The sequence below is a fragment of the Lampetra fluviatilis genome, chromosome 10, assembly GCF_964198595.1.
Source record: "Lampetra fluviatilis chromosome 10, kcLamFluv1.1, whole genome shotgun sequence".
NCBI classification, from domain to species: Eukaryota; Metazoa; Chordata; class Hyperoartia; order Petromyzontiformes; family Petromyzontidae; genus Lampetra; species Lampetra fluviatilis.
In genome coordinates, this window is record NC_136284.1 from 13,926,928 (window position 1) to 13,945,657 (window position 18,730).

General features: G+C 44.0%; 1 protein-coding gene across 1 annotated transcript in view; it reads left to right on the forward strand.

Moving 5' to 3' along the window:
* The window catches only part of PDIA5 (protein disulfide isomerase family A member 5), a 45,232-nt gene that overhangs the window by 20,136 nt on the left and 6,366 nt on the right, over positions 1-18,730 (forward strand). The window contains exons 7-15 of the mRNA XM_078860590.1: positions 1,123-1,183; positions 6,273-6,340; positions 7,562-7,653; positions 11,443-11,514; positions 11,888-12,024; positions 12,795-12,865; positions 14,210-14,373; positions 15,881-16,011; positions 16,565-16,635. Coding sequence (XP_078716716.1) covers positions 1,123-1,183; positions 6,273-6,340; positions 7,562-7,653; positions 11,443-11,514; positions 11,888-12,024; positions 12,795-12,865; positions 14,210-14,373; positions 15,881-16,011; positions 16,565-16,635 — 867 coding nt within the window. The remainder of the gene's footprint in view (positions 1-1,122; positions 1,184-6,272; positions 6,341-7,561; positions 7,654-11,442; positions 11,515-11,887; positions 12,025-12,794; positions 12,866-14,209; positions 14,374-15,880; positions 16,012-16,564; positions 16,636-18,730) is intronic.

Below are 18,730 nucleotides of genomic sequence, written 5' to 3' on the forward strand. Positions count from 1 at the left end.
AAAAAAAATATTAATTGCAATGTTAAGATGGTTATGCATTAAATATGAATTAATCGAACTACATTCCATCTATGTATCATTTGCTCTCTCTTGACAAATCTATTTTCATCCAGTATAAATCTGTCACATTATACTAAACTATTTAATACAATTTTATAATTTACCAGGTAAGGCCCACTGAGCTATGTAGCTGTTTTTCATAAGCGACCTGGCCACAAATGATAGCTCAACGAAGTGGCTTATCGCAAAATATATCGCAGAAACCAAATACTCTAAACACATGTTTCTAAGTGTGGAGGGAAAAACCGGAGGGCCGGGAGAAAAATCCACGTGAGCACACGGAGAGAGACACGCAAACTCCAAATATACAGGAGGTGTGAGGGTCGAGATCGAACCCACGACCTCCTGCATACCAGGCGAGGGAGTTAACATCTCGCCGCCGTGATTGATAATTAATTAGACATAGGCGCTGGTACATGTAAAAGAATATAACATATGCATTTTGAATAAATCTTACTCCATTTGTAAATCTCATCTCAAAATTCATACATGGTTAGGAATTGAGCTTGGGTCACTTTGCAAGTTTACTGCGCTAAGCGGTACACTCGCTACCGTGAAACAGCTCCTGCACGGACACAGATACTCGCGTACAATGCACGGCGATAGCACATCCTCGCCGATTTACTCATTACACACAGAAGTGCTTGCAACAAATGAACCACAATATCTTTGCTAATCTCTTCAAGCATCATAAAGCAACACACGCGCTCCGGTCATCCTCGCAGCAGCGGCTTTTGGCTGACCGTTGAACAAAGACGGTCACCGCATTGCACGCTTTCAGATGCGCTTCTGTGGCCGTCTGGAATGCTCTTGCGATATTAGGAAACCACTGGAGCTATGCACTTTTAAAGCTCGATTGAAAACTGATTTCTTCAGAACTGCTTTTTGTGATTAGTTTGTCCTTCCACAGAACCTCCGATTAGCACGGTTGGCTACGCACGGTGCGAAAGAAGTTCCAAAATACATTCATACATCGGCTGTGTGTGATTTCACCCCGTTACTCTCATGGCTTTCGATTGACTCTGATGTTTCTTCCCCCAACTGTGCCGGTATGTCATGCAGGAGTTCCGATTACTGCTCAAGAAAGAAGAAAGACCCATCCTCATGATGTTTTACGCTCCCTGTGAGTCCCATCTATAATCACAAAGCGCAGCTCACAGCCTGGCATTTAATAGATAATGATGTTTTTGAGATTATGGCCTGAAGTAAAAAAAAGTTCTGTTTGAAGCTGTGCAGGGCATGCATGTTTTGTGTAAGATAAGACATTTTGAAACTTGGGAGCTGTGCACTTTCCATGCGATGGCGCAGGGAATATGTATCATTCTGTCATGTGCTCCGATGGCTGGTAATAATTGCCATTTGTAAGATAACAAAAAATTGCTCTCAATGCCCTCCCATCTTTGCTACTGGACAGACAAATAATTTGTCCGTCGTTTTTGCCTAATCGCGTAATAGATCAGCTGATATCCTGAGGGTGTTCAGTTTTATTTTCATTATTTGGTATAGCCCTGTGAGCCATTCGGCTCTTGAATCGGGTGCAACCGCAACAAACAAGAAACTAAAACATGAACAAGAAAACATCTTAAAGTGACTATGCGCAAACATAAAAATCCAGGAAAAAACTGCAAAGTCTTCCAAAAAAAAAAGCACCGTACACCAACGCTGTGCAAAAATCCCAGTGGAATGCAAGTCAAATACCAACAACGACCACAAGACAACTTAGATTAAAGCCATCATTCTAACTCCGTACTACAACAAACAAACATGGGCAAACCAAAAAACTTTTCAAAATCACCAAAATAATCCATAAGCAATCTAACAGTGATCATAAGAACTGTGACCGAAATGTCACGATAAACGACAAACAACATGTACCACCAAAACCCTGTAGCCATAGCTGGCAGCATAAGTCACTCCACAACAGCAGGAGCATCAGTAGGTGTGTGGGTAGCCTGCGCCGACGCATAGTTGTTCTGCGCTTTCTGCGCTTGACTTGCAGCTGGACGGTTGCGAGTTCAAATCTCACTCGGTGGTCGATTCCTCAAATTTACACCACTGCCTCAGGCATCCCGAAGCTCATTTAGACCAGACCAACCTTTAGACTTGGCCGTTAGGACTAGCGTGGCGTACACATCGTGTGGTGTGGCCAGGACTTCGGCCAGCCTCCATTGTCTTCCTAGTACCGATGTTCGCGTGCTGCGTCCGGCCACAATTTGAACGAAGACACACCGAGAATAACAACTGCAACAATTTAAAGTTCCACAGCGGCTAAACTTGATTGCACCTCGAGATGCTTTGCGTTAGGGGAAGTAGGTAGAGCAGGCACATGTGGAGGGGGTAGAGAATCGAGAGTAGGAGCGCTGACCAGGCTTGACAATGAGGCCAAGTTCAGGGGGATGAAGCAGAAAGGGCCCAACGAATTTCAGGGGCAGCGCCGGTGAGTCCCATGGGACTCACAGTCTCTCGGTGGGTGCCCAGTTTAGGGGACCCCTAATTTACCACTTTGCCACGAAGGTGCGTGGACACAAATGGAACCCATATGGCCAAGCTGGTGCGGCGTCTAAACATCGCCATTCGGGGAGACAAAGAGAACCAGGCATGTTGACGGCCACTCTACTCCCGCACGTGGTAGTAGTAACGACCATGTGGTTTAACCCAAAAAGCAAATATGGTTAATTTTATTGGCAAAGACCTACGTCTTAAGTTACATTGGACGCATTTGGCTGGAACCAAAGCATAGAGCACTGAGAATTTTGCCCCGACTCACCACTACACAGACAAAGATTCCCCATGTAGCCTTTAACAGATATCGGCACCAAGCACTTAAAGGCTAATTCTAGATTTGAAGCTTTCGTGACTGCAAGGATTCATACTCTCAGGTTTTTTCGGTAAAGTCACGTAGGTAAAAAAAATAATAGAAATATTTTTTGATACAGTAAATTTAGCTGTGACGGTCCCACCTGACGACAGAGACTTGTGTTGCCTCCAAAACGTCGTCATTTAATTGATTTATTTTCATTTATTATTTTATTTTTCTATTATTTTTTTTCACTTAAAGGCTGGCACCCCACACGAGGGGGTGTCGTGATCATCGACACGCCTGGCCGGATTTGTCTCCCCCCGCGCTGACGTTTAAGACACTGCACCAGTTGCTCGTTTTTAAAGCCACGTGGACCTTGGGGTCACGTTGCGCTAACCGCTACGCCGCCGCTCCCCCCCCCCACTCACCGCTGCGTCCACACACGAGCACGCTGCTGCTGCTGCTGCACGTTGCCATCGTGGCGGCTTAGAATAACACGGAGAGGGGAAGTCACGCAGGCCAGGCGCCCCTCGCGCCCGGCGTTGCCCGTTAACGCCCAGAGGGGGCAGTCCCGGCGTATTGGTAACACCGGGGCCAACACTCGTGGGGAGGTCGGAGGCGGGGGGGGCGGCGCTCTGCCGCACTCGGCCTGAAATTCCGCTGACTCGGCCGCCGAGCAGATGTTGAAGGTCAGCGAGGAAGCGGACGCTGACGGCGCTGGCTGTGCGGGCCGTCGCGCAAGAGGTCCAATTCCTTCGCTTGCTTACTTAGGATCTCCTTACCACTTTAAGGAGACACGTCTTATTGTTGCCGGTGTCCGCGGGCACGCGCGTGTGTCTGCGTCCACGAGGGGTGATTAAGAAGTCTGGCCTGACGGAAAGCGAGCACCGACTTTTGTGAAGCCGTGTTATTTTTTTTTTGGATAGTTCTCTTGAGGCGCAATGCATTTGGGCCTTCGATGTTCCGAGGCTTTAATTCCTGCCTGGAAGAAACTCTTTATCTTGCTCCTCAAACCACTCGTTTAAAGGATATATCACTGCATTGCCACTATGAAGTTGTTTTCTCAGCAAGTGTTTCTTTAACTGTAGAACATGTGGAAGGCACTGGGAACTAGGTCTAGTGTGTGTGGATTTACTCCAGGTTCTTCCAATCTACTTTTTCCTGAGATGTTTTCTCTTGTGAGTGACGTCAGGAATCTTTAACATCCAATGTGAATGAAGCAAACAGTGTGTCCTATTACTCATGTTTATTACACACCACAATAATAACCAGGGCGGCCGTTAGATTCGAACCATGAGCCTCTGCAACAAACTGGCGAATGCCCTACCGCTTGGCCGTGTCCACTGCCCCTTTGTATATCGGTGTGTAAAGCAGAGCTGCGGTAACACAATTAGTGCTCTGCACTATGATCCCAGCAAGCCTGGCTTATTTCCAGGCCATGTACAGCGATGGCAGCTGTAACCAAACTTGAACGGAGTCACTAAGACGTTGACTCGGCTGAAAACAGAAGTCAAATTATTACATTTCGATTTAAAGCTTTCGTGACTGCAGGGATTCATCTTCTTGGTTTTTTCGGTAAAGTCACGTAGAAGGGAAGTAATAAAATAATAAAAATAAAACATAATAAAATGAAACAATTCTCACGACGTTTCGGCCACAACGCAAGCAGCCGTCCTCAGGTGAAGAATGAGACAATCCAAGCTAGGAGCTTACATATAAGCTGGGTTGGGGGTGGGAGAAGAGCGCCTTAACAAAAAGAATGTGCATATCAAGAGGAATTTAGCATATACATGGGAAATGCGCAGGGGGCGGGGGGGCTTCAAAGTCATACCATGCCCACGCACTATGCAGGATCAAGAGCACCAAGGGGGGGTGCAGGGATTAGCATTAACAAAGGAAAGGAATGCCAATGATATGTAGCTGCAGTTACTAAACAACACCGTAGAAAACTAAAGTATAAACTACATACAAAAAACTAAAATATAAACTGCATAGCACCATCATTAGGGTAGGTAGAATAATACATAGTGTTATGTTGAAATGTGGTTTATTGCAATACAGTATATAATTTAATGTTGGGTTTATCTATGGCAGTATATAGTACGATATATGCTCGGTTGATGTAAGAGAATAAAGTTTAGATGGAAGCATATTATATAACTTTTACGACGTAGAATTGTAATGTATTACTTGCTGTTAGTAACTCAGCTTATTGTAGAGTATAGTAAGTATACTGATGGTGCTATGCAGTTTATATTTTAGTTTTTTGTATGTAGTTTATACTTTAGTTTTCTACGGTGTTGTTTAGTAACTGCAGCTACATATCATTGGCATTCCTTTCCTTTGTTAATGCTAATCCCTGCACCCCCCCTTGGTGCTCTTGATCCTGCATAGTGCGTGGGCATGGTATGACTTTGAAGCCCCCCCGCCCCCTGCGCATTTCCCATGTATATGCTAAATTCCTCTTGATATGCACATTCTTTTTGTTAAGGCGCTCTTCTCCCACCCCCAACCCAGCTTATATGTAAGCTCCTAGCTTGGATTGTCTCATTCTTCACCTGAGGACGGCTGCTTGCGTTGTGGCCGAAACGTCGTGAGAATTGTTTCATTTTATTATGTTTTATTTTTATTATTTTATTACTTCCCTTCTACGTGACTTTACCGAAAAAACCAAGAAGATCAAATTATTACATTCGATTGTACAGAGGACAGTACCAGCCTATGCTAATAACTGCAAGCCAGTGGTGGCAATTCTAAATTCCTATGGCAGGGTCTAGTACCCTCCAACAGGCAACGACTGTGAAATAAAATTGCTACATTGTGTAGTATGTCAACATCAGCACTGGGGAGATTAATGCCGCCGGTTTCGCAGAGCACTTGCCCCATCACTCCCTGTGTATTGCATTGACCTTAATGGGAGCTTGCAAACAGTGCTTGCCTCCGTAGTCTATACGGCCATATCGGGTAGGGAAGGGTGGTGTGTTTGTGTCGCATTTATAACGCTATGTTATTGAAGATATTGTCAAATGTACAATTTATTATTGAAGAGTTTTACTTCTAGCTCCCAGATTGACAGACCGGTCATCTGACAGGCGACGTGCAGTTCTATCAGGTGCCGCCTATTGTGTACATTCATTACATGCTTAACCTTAGTGATGCAAGTCCTCTTGCCTTCATCAAGAATTAACTGTAAATAATGATGTATTTATTTACATCATGTACAATTACCTATAAAAGCTTTAGACTTTGGAGAGAGTTAATTGAATGGGGGAAGCATGTGCCCTGTTATCATTTCAAGTCATTAAAATCTTTGTGGGCAAGGCTGTCATCATTCATGGCTGTCGGCAATCACCTATCATGGACCGCATTGCATGTGTCTATCCTACGAATGTGTCTATGCTGTGCGACACAGGGTGTGGCGTCTGCAAGAGGATGAAGCCGGTGTTCCAGGAGGCAGCCACCATGGCAAAGAAGACATACGTGAGCTTCCAGACATCGGCGCAGTCTCACGTTGTCTTATCGGTTTAAAAAAATTTCAGCTGCCCCCTTGGTGTAATGGTTATCACACTGCACTTGCAATCGAGAACAACGAAATATAATAATGTGGCCCATTGTGGAGAATATAAATAGCGAAAGCAGATAATAATGTATCCTTCACGTGTCTGTCTCGCCACGTAAAATATAACAACATTTCTTACCCAATTTACTGGCCCAGCAGCATTCTGGGAGTGTAAACATTCTGCAGCATTGATTCAGTACAAGCAAACTTTGAGCCAGTTTTGACATCCAGTGTCTCATCAGAAGTCTCCATCTCCTGGTGTGGTATTTGAAATACTGGGAAAGTTTCTCAAATCCCACCGCTGCTGTGCACCCCGCAGGGTAAATGGAGGACCAGTGGGGAATGGATAGCCAAATCGAAGCACCAGTGCACCGTATGAACGTATGGCTCATGCCCACGTGATACATTTCAATGGTGGTTTATGGTTGGGACTGGCTGGCTGGTATCAGGGTTGACCAACAGGACCACTAGGACTGTCACTGGGTCCTCCCAGACTAGCACTGGGACCACCAGCGATGACAGTAAAATCTCTGAGATCACTGCCACTTCCAAATGGAACCATCGCAACAGGCAAATGATTGGATGCTTACTACTCGCTCATTCATGTACACACACACACAGGTGATCGCTCAGGTGTACGTGTAAATATTTCACCCATTGAATAATCAATATTTAAATCTTGACTTAAAGCTTTCGTGACTGCAGGAAATTATATTCTTTGGGTCTTTCGGTAAAGCCACGTAGAAGAAAAATCATAAAATTAATGAAAAATAATAACAATATCACGACGTTTCGATCGCAACACAAGCAATCGTCGTCAGGTGAAAAATATAGCGGGAGAGCTGTTGAGGCAGGAAAGAATATTTGTGCCTCAGCAGCTCTCCCGTAATAGTTTTCACCTGATGATGATTGCTTGTGTTGTGATCTAAACGTCGTGATATTGTTATTTTTATAAATTGTATTATTTTTCTATCTACGTGGCTTTACCGAAAGACCCAAAAAAATCAATATTTCCCAGAGGAATTATCCAGCGTGGATTCATAAGAATTGAATATGATTCCTGCAGGAATAACCCAGCTTAATTGATGGTACTGGGGAAAACTACACTCTGGCATGTGATAATACTGTGATGTACATTGCAGGTTCTGGCTGGAATGAATGTACATCCGGCTGAGTTCGATGGGATTAAATCAGACTTCAACGTGACTGGTTACCCCACCTTCTGCTACTTCGAGTGCGTACGCATCATAGGCATCCGTGCATGTTCCTCGCACACACACACATATACGCGCGCAGAGACATCAAAGAGCATCGCTATACAGGAAAGGCACAGACTTTCGTACAAGTTTAGGGCATGGAGAGGTTGCACGTTTGGAATTACTTGAGGGACTGAAAGAGGAATGTGGATCAGAGAACATGTGCAGGTGAATAACATCATCCAAACTTTTACCAAAAGTTAAGTGGGCTTGGGCAGGGCGCACACCCCTTGAATGGATGATGTGTAAGAGTAATGGCAGCCAAGGTATTGAACGCATCTGAGAGGAAATCCACCACAGAGATGGGTCGCTGAGATCAGTTTACGTGCCGGATGGATCGCTGCGAGGTGACGGCTTGGGGAGGGATTCATCCAGCGGCAGATCGATGATGGCTGCTGCTGATGATGATGAGAGGTAACGATGGCCAATGTTGTTGATGCCATCACAGCTCACCATCGCTTCCTGCCCGCCGGCTGATCATACAACTGCTGCGCAGTCAGTAGCCGCAACCCTCTCAGGTCTGCTACTAGAGCATCGCATCATCTGCCTGTCCATCTTCCCCGTGGTTTCCAACCTTTGGGTGCCTAGACGTTGTTTGGTTTGGTAATGTTCTCTCTTTCCCATCCTGCTCACGTCCCACCTATCAATGCGTCCTGTTCTGGGATACGTCTGTAACGCTTTCCTCCTGCATTAGTTTCCAAACGTCCACAAGTTGCTTACCCCAGCCTGCCCGAAGAGTTCCTCGCGCCCTTTCCACACGACTAGAATTTTCACTTACTCACGTGTGTAGCTTGTGCTTAACAGTTTTCGAGTTGTGTATAAAGTGTTTTTTACTCACGAACATAACTGTTAAAGACATGGCATTTGACAACCGTTTTAAACGCTTGTGTGCAGTTCTACCCTTTTATAAGCGTTGTTTTATTAGGTTGTTAAAGCACCGCATATGTCAGTTTTATTGTCGAGCGTTCAAGTTGACCAACTGCTTGAACGCGTTTAAAAAAGTCAGAGGCTGAGCGTTCTGTGAGGCTGATTTGCAATGTGCTTACCAAGCCACGTGGGTTTTTTTGTTTATTTATATCCTGTACATGTATTTTTTTATTAAATGTTACTGGTAAGATGCTACATCTGTTAGACCATTGTCTAAAGACCCTTGACAAATGTGTATGAATGGATTTTAAGTTTTTGTGACTGAAATAATCCATATTCCTTGGTTTTATGCGGTAAAGTAAATAAAATGAAAATGAAAAAACAACTAAATGAATTTAGTTGTTTTTTCATTTTAATTTAGTTGTTTTTTTATTTTATTTATAAAAATGAAAACACAACTAAATAAATGTAGTTGTTTTTTCATTTTTATTTTATTTTTACCTACGTGACTTTACCGAATAAGACCAAGGAGTGTGTATGAACGCTTCGAAAAATGAAGATAGTTCCTCGCTGTGTAATTATTATTTTTACTCTATACCCAGAGAATTGAAGTCGTCGGAAGCAGCGTTTTCATTGCGTAGGTTGGAAATCCGAGAAAATTTGAAATCAAGGTGACAAGTAGTTACGCAAGCGTGGGCCAGGTGTCAAAACAGAATGGGTGAGGTGGATGAGACTTGTTAATCATGACAAAGGTAGCTAACACAATGACGGCAGCCCCCCTCATTACTAAAGGGACTGTAATTGTTGAATCGGTGAGGTCTCATCCACATTGAGAACTGTAGGTACGTATGTCGAACTTACTTTCACACCGTACGTAGCCGACTGTGCTCATTCGAGGTGCTGGTATTTGACTGATTGAGGGCAGGTAATGCAACAGTTATATATGCAGCACTGAAATACTGCCATAACTCTGGACTGACTTTCAGTTTTTAACACCTTATTTACATGCTCTCTGGGTCTTTCGGTAAAGTCACATAGATAGAAAAAAAATGAAGAAATGTTGGTAAACATTACCACACAATCAACTGCGTTCTTTTAGGTATTCCTTTTTGTTCGTATCCCTAACACATCCAAACATTGGCAATTCAAGACGAGCACCATGCAATGTCAATCATATGAGAACTGCCCTATTAGAAATAGTTGAATGACTAGGTTTAGATCTTGTTCTATGGAGAGACTGGCCACCACCATAGAGAAATGTGGATTTGCAAACCTCTGGCTCGACGGGGCCACCAACCAAGTCGATGGCCTCCTTGCTGTGTCAGGCATTGGGCTTGTGTACACGTCCCTTGGTGGTCCAGAGCCATTGGTATAAATTTCACATCTCTGTGTGCAACTATTGGCTTCCCGCAAAGTGGTACTGTTTTATATCGACCATGGAAGGATTAGTGAACCCCCAAGTGGGATTTGAATATTCCACAAAAAGACTTTGAGCCTCGTTTTTTTTCTAACCACAACACCACCAAATTGGAAATATCATTCCAGTTAATATACTTTTTTTTTTATCAATGTTTGAAGAAATTATTTTACATTTTGGGTTTTTTTTTCCTGTAGTCTTGCCAATGTGCTGAGACCATCAAACTTGCTGTATTTGAAAGCCAAGAATACAACAACACTTTATTTGTTCATTACCCGTTCATTTCCGATCACTTGTGCTCACCCCATACTCTTGAACTCCCGTCAGCCCAGTCATTCATGCCCCTAACTTCCTGCCATCTCAATCGTTCCATTCTGTCACCATTTTTGAAACTGTGTTATAAGTACCTTGAGTGAAGGAGCGCTCTATAAATATAAAATTAGATTAGGTGCAGGCCCAAGACCTATTTTCCCCCTCTGTGTATGACTGAATGGCCCTCTCTGTAAAATAAATGTGCCCACCGGTACTGTATAGTGTTTTAAGATGCGGTCACATTTTAGATGCTATATGAATCCAAATTGCATTGTATTTTTAGGATGGTTGAAATGCAGGAATGAACCCTGGATGGATCCCAGTGGTGCCAGCTCATTGATCTGTTACAGCCATTATGAGCTCCCTGAGCCACTGAGGTCTGACTAATTGTTCAGTGCAGTGCCACCCCAGATTTGGCACTGAAGTCGTGACCAAACTGAATTGCAACCATGCCATTTGACTGAGTTGTGCTTCGGGTACTGGGCACCTGCTTGGTGGGAGGGCGATTTCAGTGACCGCAATGCGTGTCCGGCGATCTTTGAGGCCTGCAACTATGACAGTGTTTCTAGAAATAAAGCGCAGATGAGATGGCATCTCACATTCCCATTTGAAGGGTGCATTAACCTTCAAAGTCTTGCATTGTTTTATTGTTGACTTATTTTTTGTTGTTGCAAATATAGCCTCACTGTCAGAGCACTCGATGCATAATGTGAGTTAAAATTTCAGTTGAGTATCGATTCAGCAGCCCGTTATGCCTTCAGGGTTGATAAGTAATTCCTGCTTTATGGAGAACTCCGCGATGGTGGCTCCTGCCATAGGAATGTGGAATTTCCTACCACTGACGGCCACTGCACCCCGTGCTAATCAGAATTTAAGCAGAGACAATTAGACTTTTTTTTCACTGCATATAATAAGGCATGCACAAGGGTGTGTAGATACTGTATATATATGTATGCATGCCTATATAAATTACGGAGATATTTACATTTGATCGTGCGTGCAAAAATGCAACCGTTTAAAACGCGTTTGCTGTCCCTGTTTTTTGTGCACAGACGTCTCTACGTCGAGTGCCGATCTCGCGCTTGTTTTTATTTTGCAATGCAGGCAAAACTTTTACGCGGTACTCATTTCTAAAGTTTTTTGTTTTGCCATTTGCTCTTGTTTCTTCCAGGAAAGGAAAATTCCGATTCAACTACCAAAGTTACGGAGCTCAGGCCAAAGATATTATTGAATGGCTAAAAAAGTAAGTTCAATATATAGTGCCTCATGTGTTTTATGTGGTTCATATTTGTGTTTGGAGTTGAAATGTTTTTTACTTATTTTGACTGCTGTAGCATATTTATAGCATTTCATCGTTATAAATAAAAGCCATTTCCAGTCGAATTTGACTACAGCAACACTGCGGAATGTGTTTGAACTATAAAAGGTTAGTCTTTGATGCCAAATCTAGTTGCTTGGAAAGCCTGCAGCATTTTTGCGCGTGTGCGCACGTGTGTGGCAGCAATGGGGAGACCAAGGCAAGCGATTGTACGTGCACTGTAGAGAGTGCGAGACTAAGCGGAGGATCTTTGCGCGTCTGTGTACACACGCTTGTGCACGTGTACACCCCCCTACAGCCCTGAATCGCCCAAGCCCACTGTTCCTGAGGTGGTGTGGAGTGAGACAGACTCTGCTGTGTTTCATCTGACGGACGAAGACTTCCAGGATTTTGTGGACAAGCACCCCAATGTTTTGGTGATGTTCTACGCCCCCTGTAAGTCACCTGTAGCAATAATTTTGGTTTTACTCCGTGTCGCACTAACTGTGCTGACCAGTCAAGCTGATGCATTATTTGATGGTGACTTTAAAGTGATGTCACCGTGCTTTGAGTGCTTGACGTACAATGGGGAAGGATAGCGAGTTCAAATCCTGGTCCAGAGTCAACCCTCCTGGGTTGATAAAACGAGTTCCACTTTGGTAGGGAATCAACGGTGATTTTTCTTGTATAGAGGATGTGACCCCATTCTATACAAACAAAATCTGGCGACACTGTTTGGTTATTCAAAGACCCACTACTTACTGCCTTAAAGTGCAAGCGATAATGAGACGCAAGACGGACCAATAGAGATGCACTCTTCCGTCAAAGCGCACGTGAAGTAAAACTTAATTTAGCTTATCAGCCCAATTTGATGTTTTTTTTTTTGTCCCATTATCCACTTGGGGTTATGAAACAATTTCCCGTTGGCAAATGTCACAGCCAACGGTGTAACATCACAATGCGCCTGAGGGTATTTCATGGAAGATGACGTCACGGAACCTCTGTTGAATGTCTTCAATAATCCTCTTATCGACATGAAGCAGCACACCTGCAATGAGTGTTCGCTGAATGGCAGCCTGACCAAAATTGGTAATCCTCAGAGCTGGACGATGCCAAATTAATGGGCAAAACAAATTAAATGTGACGGTTGTTTTTGTGCGTTCGTTTTTTTGTTTATTCTTAATGCTGCCAGCCGTCTAATCCTAACTGGACGATGTGCAACGCAGGGTGCGGGCACTGCAAAAAGCTGAAGCCAGACTACGACGAGGCTGCGAAGATTCTCAACGAAGAGGAAAACGTGAGGATGTTAATGCTGCAATGCAGTGTCTCTTCTGTGCTAAACTAGAAAGTAAAAAAAATAAGATTAAAGAATGACGCGAGTGAATGGCGAATGAATGAATGCGCGGCTGCTTCTGTATGAATGTACAGCGCCATGGAAGTGTCACTTGATGCGCTGCTTTGTGTAGATTTGCACAAATGTTGAGGAACTGCATTGACAGCGGTGCATGACCATCGATAGCCATAATCGTCACGCCTTGCAACAGAAACAAAAGTAATAGGCTATCGCAGCAGTCAAAGGACCTTCTGCAGAGCAGATTAAGAGAGATGAGAGAGAAATGGACTTGGAGCTGAAAATTATACTGTACACTGGGGTCCAAAGAAAACTGCGAAGATTTTAAGAAAGTTTACAAATGGACAGGTTTTAAGAGACATACAGTTGGCCTCTTGACCTTCACTGGACACCATTGAGTTTAACGCGAACCATAGCGTGCATCTTTAGCTACTGGATGACTTTTCTTGAGGCCGCAGAGCTAAAGGCAAATAGCAGTAAAGCTTCTTTACAGTGCCCTCTAGTGGATCGGAAGCCGCAAACCTCACTGGGCCATTCACAAGCTTCAAGCAGTTACTTAAATTGTATGGGTGTCAGAAAAAAAGCTCTTCATTATGCAGCTCACGTGTTTCGATGACCATAAGATACGTGTGTAAGCACTGCAGACAATTTCACATGCATATTGCTGTGTGTGTTCACGTAGTGCCATGGTTAGACCATTATGGTATAATCCCAGCAACTTGGGTTTGATTCCCAACTGGGATGAACATCATCCGTTGCACATGATCAGGTGTTTTTAAACCTGTCCTGGTCGGTAACTGGTGCAGTGTATGTACTACGTATGGTGCGAAAGAAGTTCAACATACATCAGCACTGGGGAGACATTGGTGGTCCAGTGTAGTGCTACTCTGCCAACCTGAATAGGTGCACTCAGTAATAGAACTTGTCCCTACAGTTTGTAAGTGGGCATTCATGTATTTATTGTGTGTGTCTTTGCTTGCTTGTCAAAGTGGGGAGTGGTAGGCTGCGCTATGAACCCGGTTTCCCGAGTTCGTGTACCGCTTATACCCAACACCGGTGACGATTATTTAAGCAGATCCTGGGCCTCCGCGAGGTCGACTCAGCCTCAAATAAGTACAGTACCTGGTGCGATGTGTAAAATTCACCACTAGAGAGACAAAGGCGACCTGGCACGGTGCTAGCCACCCACCCCCTCGTGTGCCGTGCCGGCCTTCATAGGTGCTCGCTAACAGCACTTGCCCCAACAGTCTGTTAAGGCTATACGGTGCATCTATGCCTTGTGTGTCACAGAGCCCTGGGGTCTTGGCAGCTGTTGATGCCACCATACACCGAGCCCTTGCCGAGCGCTTCTCCATCAAGGGCTTTCCCACGACGAAGTTCTTCCAGGACGGGGAGGAGAAATACACCGTGTCTGACCTGCGATCCAAGGACAAGATCCTCTCTTGGATTCGCGAGTGTGTATGCCACCGATGAATCACAGTACCTCGCTGATCTTCCCTTTATTAATGCTTCCCCCTATCCCCTCCCTTTGATGCTGCTAATCCTTCATAATGCACGGGCATAATATGACTTTAAACCCCCCGCCAAACCTCCTACGCATTTTTCACAAGTAGTACGAATCGCATATCTGCATTTCCCATAAATATGCTAAAATTCCTCTTCATATGCAAATTATCTTGTCAAGGCGCCCTTCCCCCTCCATCCCAGCTTAAATAGACGCTCCAAGCCTGGGGTGTGTCATTCAGACGCTGTCTTCTCGACAGACCTGTTTGCGTTGTGGCCGAAACGTCGTGAGAATTATTTTATTAAGTTTTATTTTTATTATTTTATTATTTCCCTTCTACGTGACTTTACCGAAAGAACCAAGAAGATGAATCCCTGCAGTCATGAAAGCTTTAAATCAAAATCTTGCCGATCTTGTCAAGAAGCATAAACCATCATGCGATCTCTGGTCATCCTCGCAGCGGCTTTTGCCTCGCCGTCGAACAAAGTCAGTCACCACTGGAGCTATGCACTTTTAAATCGAGATTGAAAACTAATTTCTTTAGAACTGCTTTTTTATGTTTAGTTTGTTGTCCTTCCCCGCACCTCCGATTGGGACGGTTGACTACGTATGGTGCGACAGAAGTTCAACTACATGCATACGTACTGACAGGCACCTGCCATGTGTGCGTCGTGTGTGCGTTTGACAATAACTTATGAGAACATGCTTAAAATAGGTGAAAAGTCAAAAGTGTTCCACTACACAAACGAGTGTCGTGCAACGCTTGTCTGTGTTAGTGGCCCTCATTACTACGGTCGAGGGGAGTCTCTTCACAGGAAATTACATGATTTACTCGACAATATACGCTACTGCGTGTTTCTATATTATCTATATCAACCCCAGAGAAAATTTTTACTAAATAAAATTTGAACCCACGACTTTTCCACGGTGAGCCATGTGCTCTCACCACAGTGTCGCCTGGGCAGATTAAGGCATTTGTTCGGGTAAATTAACCCAGATCAATAAAATATTAAGATGTATGGATAGCGGTATATACACGCATATACACATAAATCCTTGCCTCTATTGCTCACGCTGCCTTTTAATTAAAACAAACACAGTTGGTTAATGTTTTAGTCGATACTTTTCTTCACAGCAGCAGAGAGAGAGGGCAGCCAGGTTTACTGACTTCTAGTTAGATACCGCACAACATTGACCTTCACCGTTTTAAATTGACACAAACAGTTTTTCTCTTAGATAAACTATTAATTTTTAAACGCTACATAGCTGAGGTCAGGCGATAACATCACTTGTTTTGGAGTAGCACTTTATAATCACCATTATCAAGTTAGGCCCTTTGTTTAATTTCGTCTATGCGAGACAACACCTGCACACCATTTAAAAACGTATCACTGCGGGCCCGGCGGGTCTCGCCTTGTAATGAGCTGCGGCGGTTTGTTTCCGTGCCCCCCCGGCAGCCCCCAGCCCCCACCCCCTCCAGAGGTGCCGTGGGACGAGCAGGAGAACGACGTGGCTCACTTATCGGTGGCCACCTTCCGCGACTTCCTCAAGAAGAAGCGTCACGCCCTGCTCATGTTCTACGCCCCCTGTGAGTCGCTCCTCCTCCGTCTGGTGGGGACGCCGGGTAGCCGGCGCTGCCGTTGCCACGGTGCGCTGTCGTTGCCGCGGTGCTGCGCTACGCGGCCATCGCAAAGCGTACCGAATCGTAGCCCCACAGCCAAATGTCTCCTTTGCTCAAGTTCAGAAATTTTGGTGACGCCGAACGCCGATGGTTGGCCCTGAATCAATGATGCAGATTCCATTTTCTCATGCCGAGGGTCGGTCTCTGCATCGGTGGTTTATGTACGTTGTATATATTCCAGCCTCTTCCTATTGCTATGCAGCGCCTTCAATTCATGCATATTTGTAATAACATTGAATAGTAACAATGCAAATAGTGCCTTCCTCTCACTTTTAGCTTTATATATTTAAATTGAAGCATCAAAATCCTGCCTTCGTTTTACTTTCTGAGAAACACACGTATAGTTGGGTCATTCTTGAAACTGGCTGTGCTGTGGTCGTTTATCAATGAAGCTTCTAAGAATCTTCGAGATGTCATTCTGGATCCAGGCCTTGAATTACCACTGGACTCTTGTTTTCAGGGTGCTTCCACTGCAAACAGGCCAAGCCACACTTCACTGCTGCAGCCGCACAACTCAAAGACGACCATAAGGTACGTGAGTGTTTACCATGGCCACTTCCTTCCTGTTGATTCATTTTTACCGTGAGCGTCTCATTCTTTCTAAGCACTATGCACAGAAAAGGGCATATAAACTGTGTAACCGGAGCCACTGCCTTTTTACAGAACCCTTAAGCTCTGCGGATGAGTGAATGGGTCACTTTATGCGCCTCTGCTTTATAAACCTTGATCGGGCAAAGTCAAATGAGTTGTAAAATGGTACTTTGTCTTGGATTATCAGTTCACTTAACTCAGACCATACCATTGACTAATTGAGCTTCTAGCTTATTTTTGAGCAGCTGCTAAATGATCAACAGGGCTAGCTGAGTTGTCTCGTGATATACAGAACCATTATCCTGCTCACTGGTGTTAGGCACCCAAGTTTAATCCAGGTTCTCAAAGGAACTAGTCTGTATCACAAAACCTGTCGCCCCTTGTCAGTGCCTACCTTATTACAGACCAATTCAGACCTGATTGGTCACCCCGTGCCCCTTATACATTTCAACATTCATCCTACAAAGCCCGTATTGAAACGGCTGTACGCTGTATGAACCTGAAAACTCAATGTCCTGGTCAAGAATACAGGGTAAACCGTTTGGGTTGAGAGGTATTTGTATCACATGCTTCTCGCAATCATAGAGTTGTGAGTTCATCTTCCAATCTGGGCTTATAATCCTGATCATCAGTGGTTGTGCTATCCAGTAACTCGTCCCCTGCGATGGAAATGTGGAATTTCCTCCACTGTCTCAGGGCCACAAATGGTGATGAGCAATGACTTATTGCTCATCAGGGGGAGAAACTGTCTGATTTATGAGCAATAACTTATTGCTCATCAGGGGGAGATACTGTCTGATTAAAAACCCGATTTTGTCAAAAAGCCAGCGTGCAGATTGCTATTGTATTTTTATTACTTGTGGACACCTCGTGCTTTCGATGGCGCCAAGGCAGTGGTGTAAATCCCACATCCCTGAAGCGCTGTTTCAAGTTTATTTAGTTTAACCAGATGAAAACTCAAGAGACCAGGTTGAATCTCATTTTCACGAGTGACCTGTGTCATCAAGACGGCAAAAGCAAATAAAGTATAGATAAGTAATATTAAAAAATACTTTTTTTTAAACACGCTTTAATGAAATGTACCGTACGAGTAATGGCAGAACTCCAGGAAGTGGCCCCGTGGCTTGCCATAACGTAAGGGGACCGTGGTAATTTACAGCCAACGTCAGTTGAGCGTGGACAATTAGACCCAAGCCGAAACATAACATATAAAAATGAATGTTTAAAAATATATATTTTTTTATATATAGAATATAATATTGTCATTAGTATGACATAAGTATACCAAGTTTGCAGTCGATACCACATTGGGAAGTGGGTTAAACTTGAGTTTCAAGATTTGAGGATACGTCAACGATGACAACAACAGACAGAGTGAGTTAAATACAAGTGGAGCATATAGAAAGCGGAGCAAATGAAACTGTGGCACATGAATCGGTGTTAAAGTCCCTGCAGTATGAGTCGGCTTGGCCAGATTATGTTTTGACGGATCATATTACAATTACAATAAATATTCTTGGGTCTTTCGGTAAAGTCATGTAGATAGGTTCAAAGAAAATAACAAAAAACTACGACGTTTCGATCGCAACACAAGCGGTCGTCTTCCTGAAGATTGAAAGCTTTCAGTCAAGAATTACAATACAATTAAATTACCGAAACATGAAAGAGACGTCGGGTGACTATTGTACAAATCTGTCAACAGACACACACAGGGTGCTTAAAAAATGTTGTAACAGTTACATGGGACTATGGAAAAAGAACGGAAAATATCCTGTGACTTGATAACAAATGAATGTTAATAGCTTCAAGAAGTCAGTCTCCACTTCATAATAACTTGTTCGCCATCATTGTCAACACGTGCCTGGAATCTTCTCCAGGTGGTCTCCAGAGCCCCGGAGGCAGCATATTTCTTGTGGCGTTGTTGCAAATTCTCAGAAGTGTGAACATTTTTTTGAAGCATCCTGTATCAGAGGTCGCAAACGGGTTTTGATTCCTTACCCGTACCCGGCCGCACCAGGGTCGCAAACGGGTACCC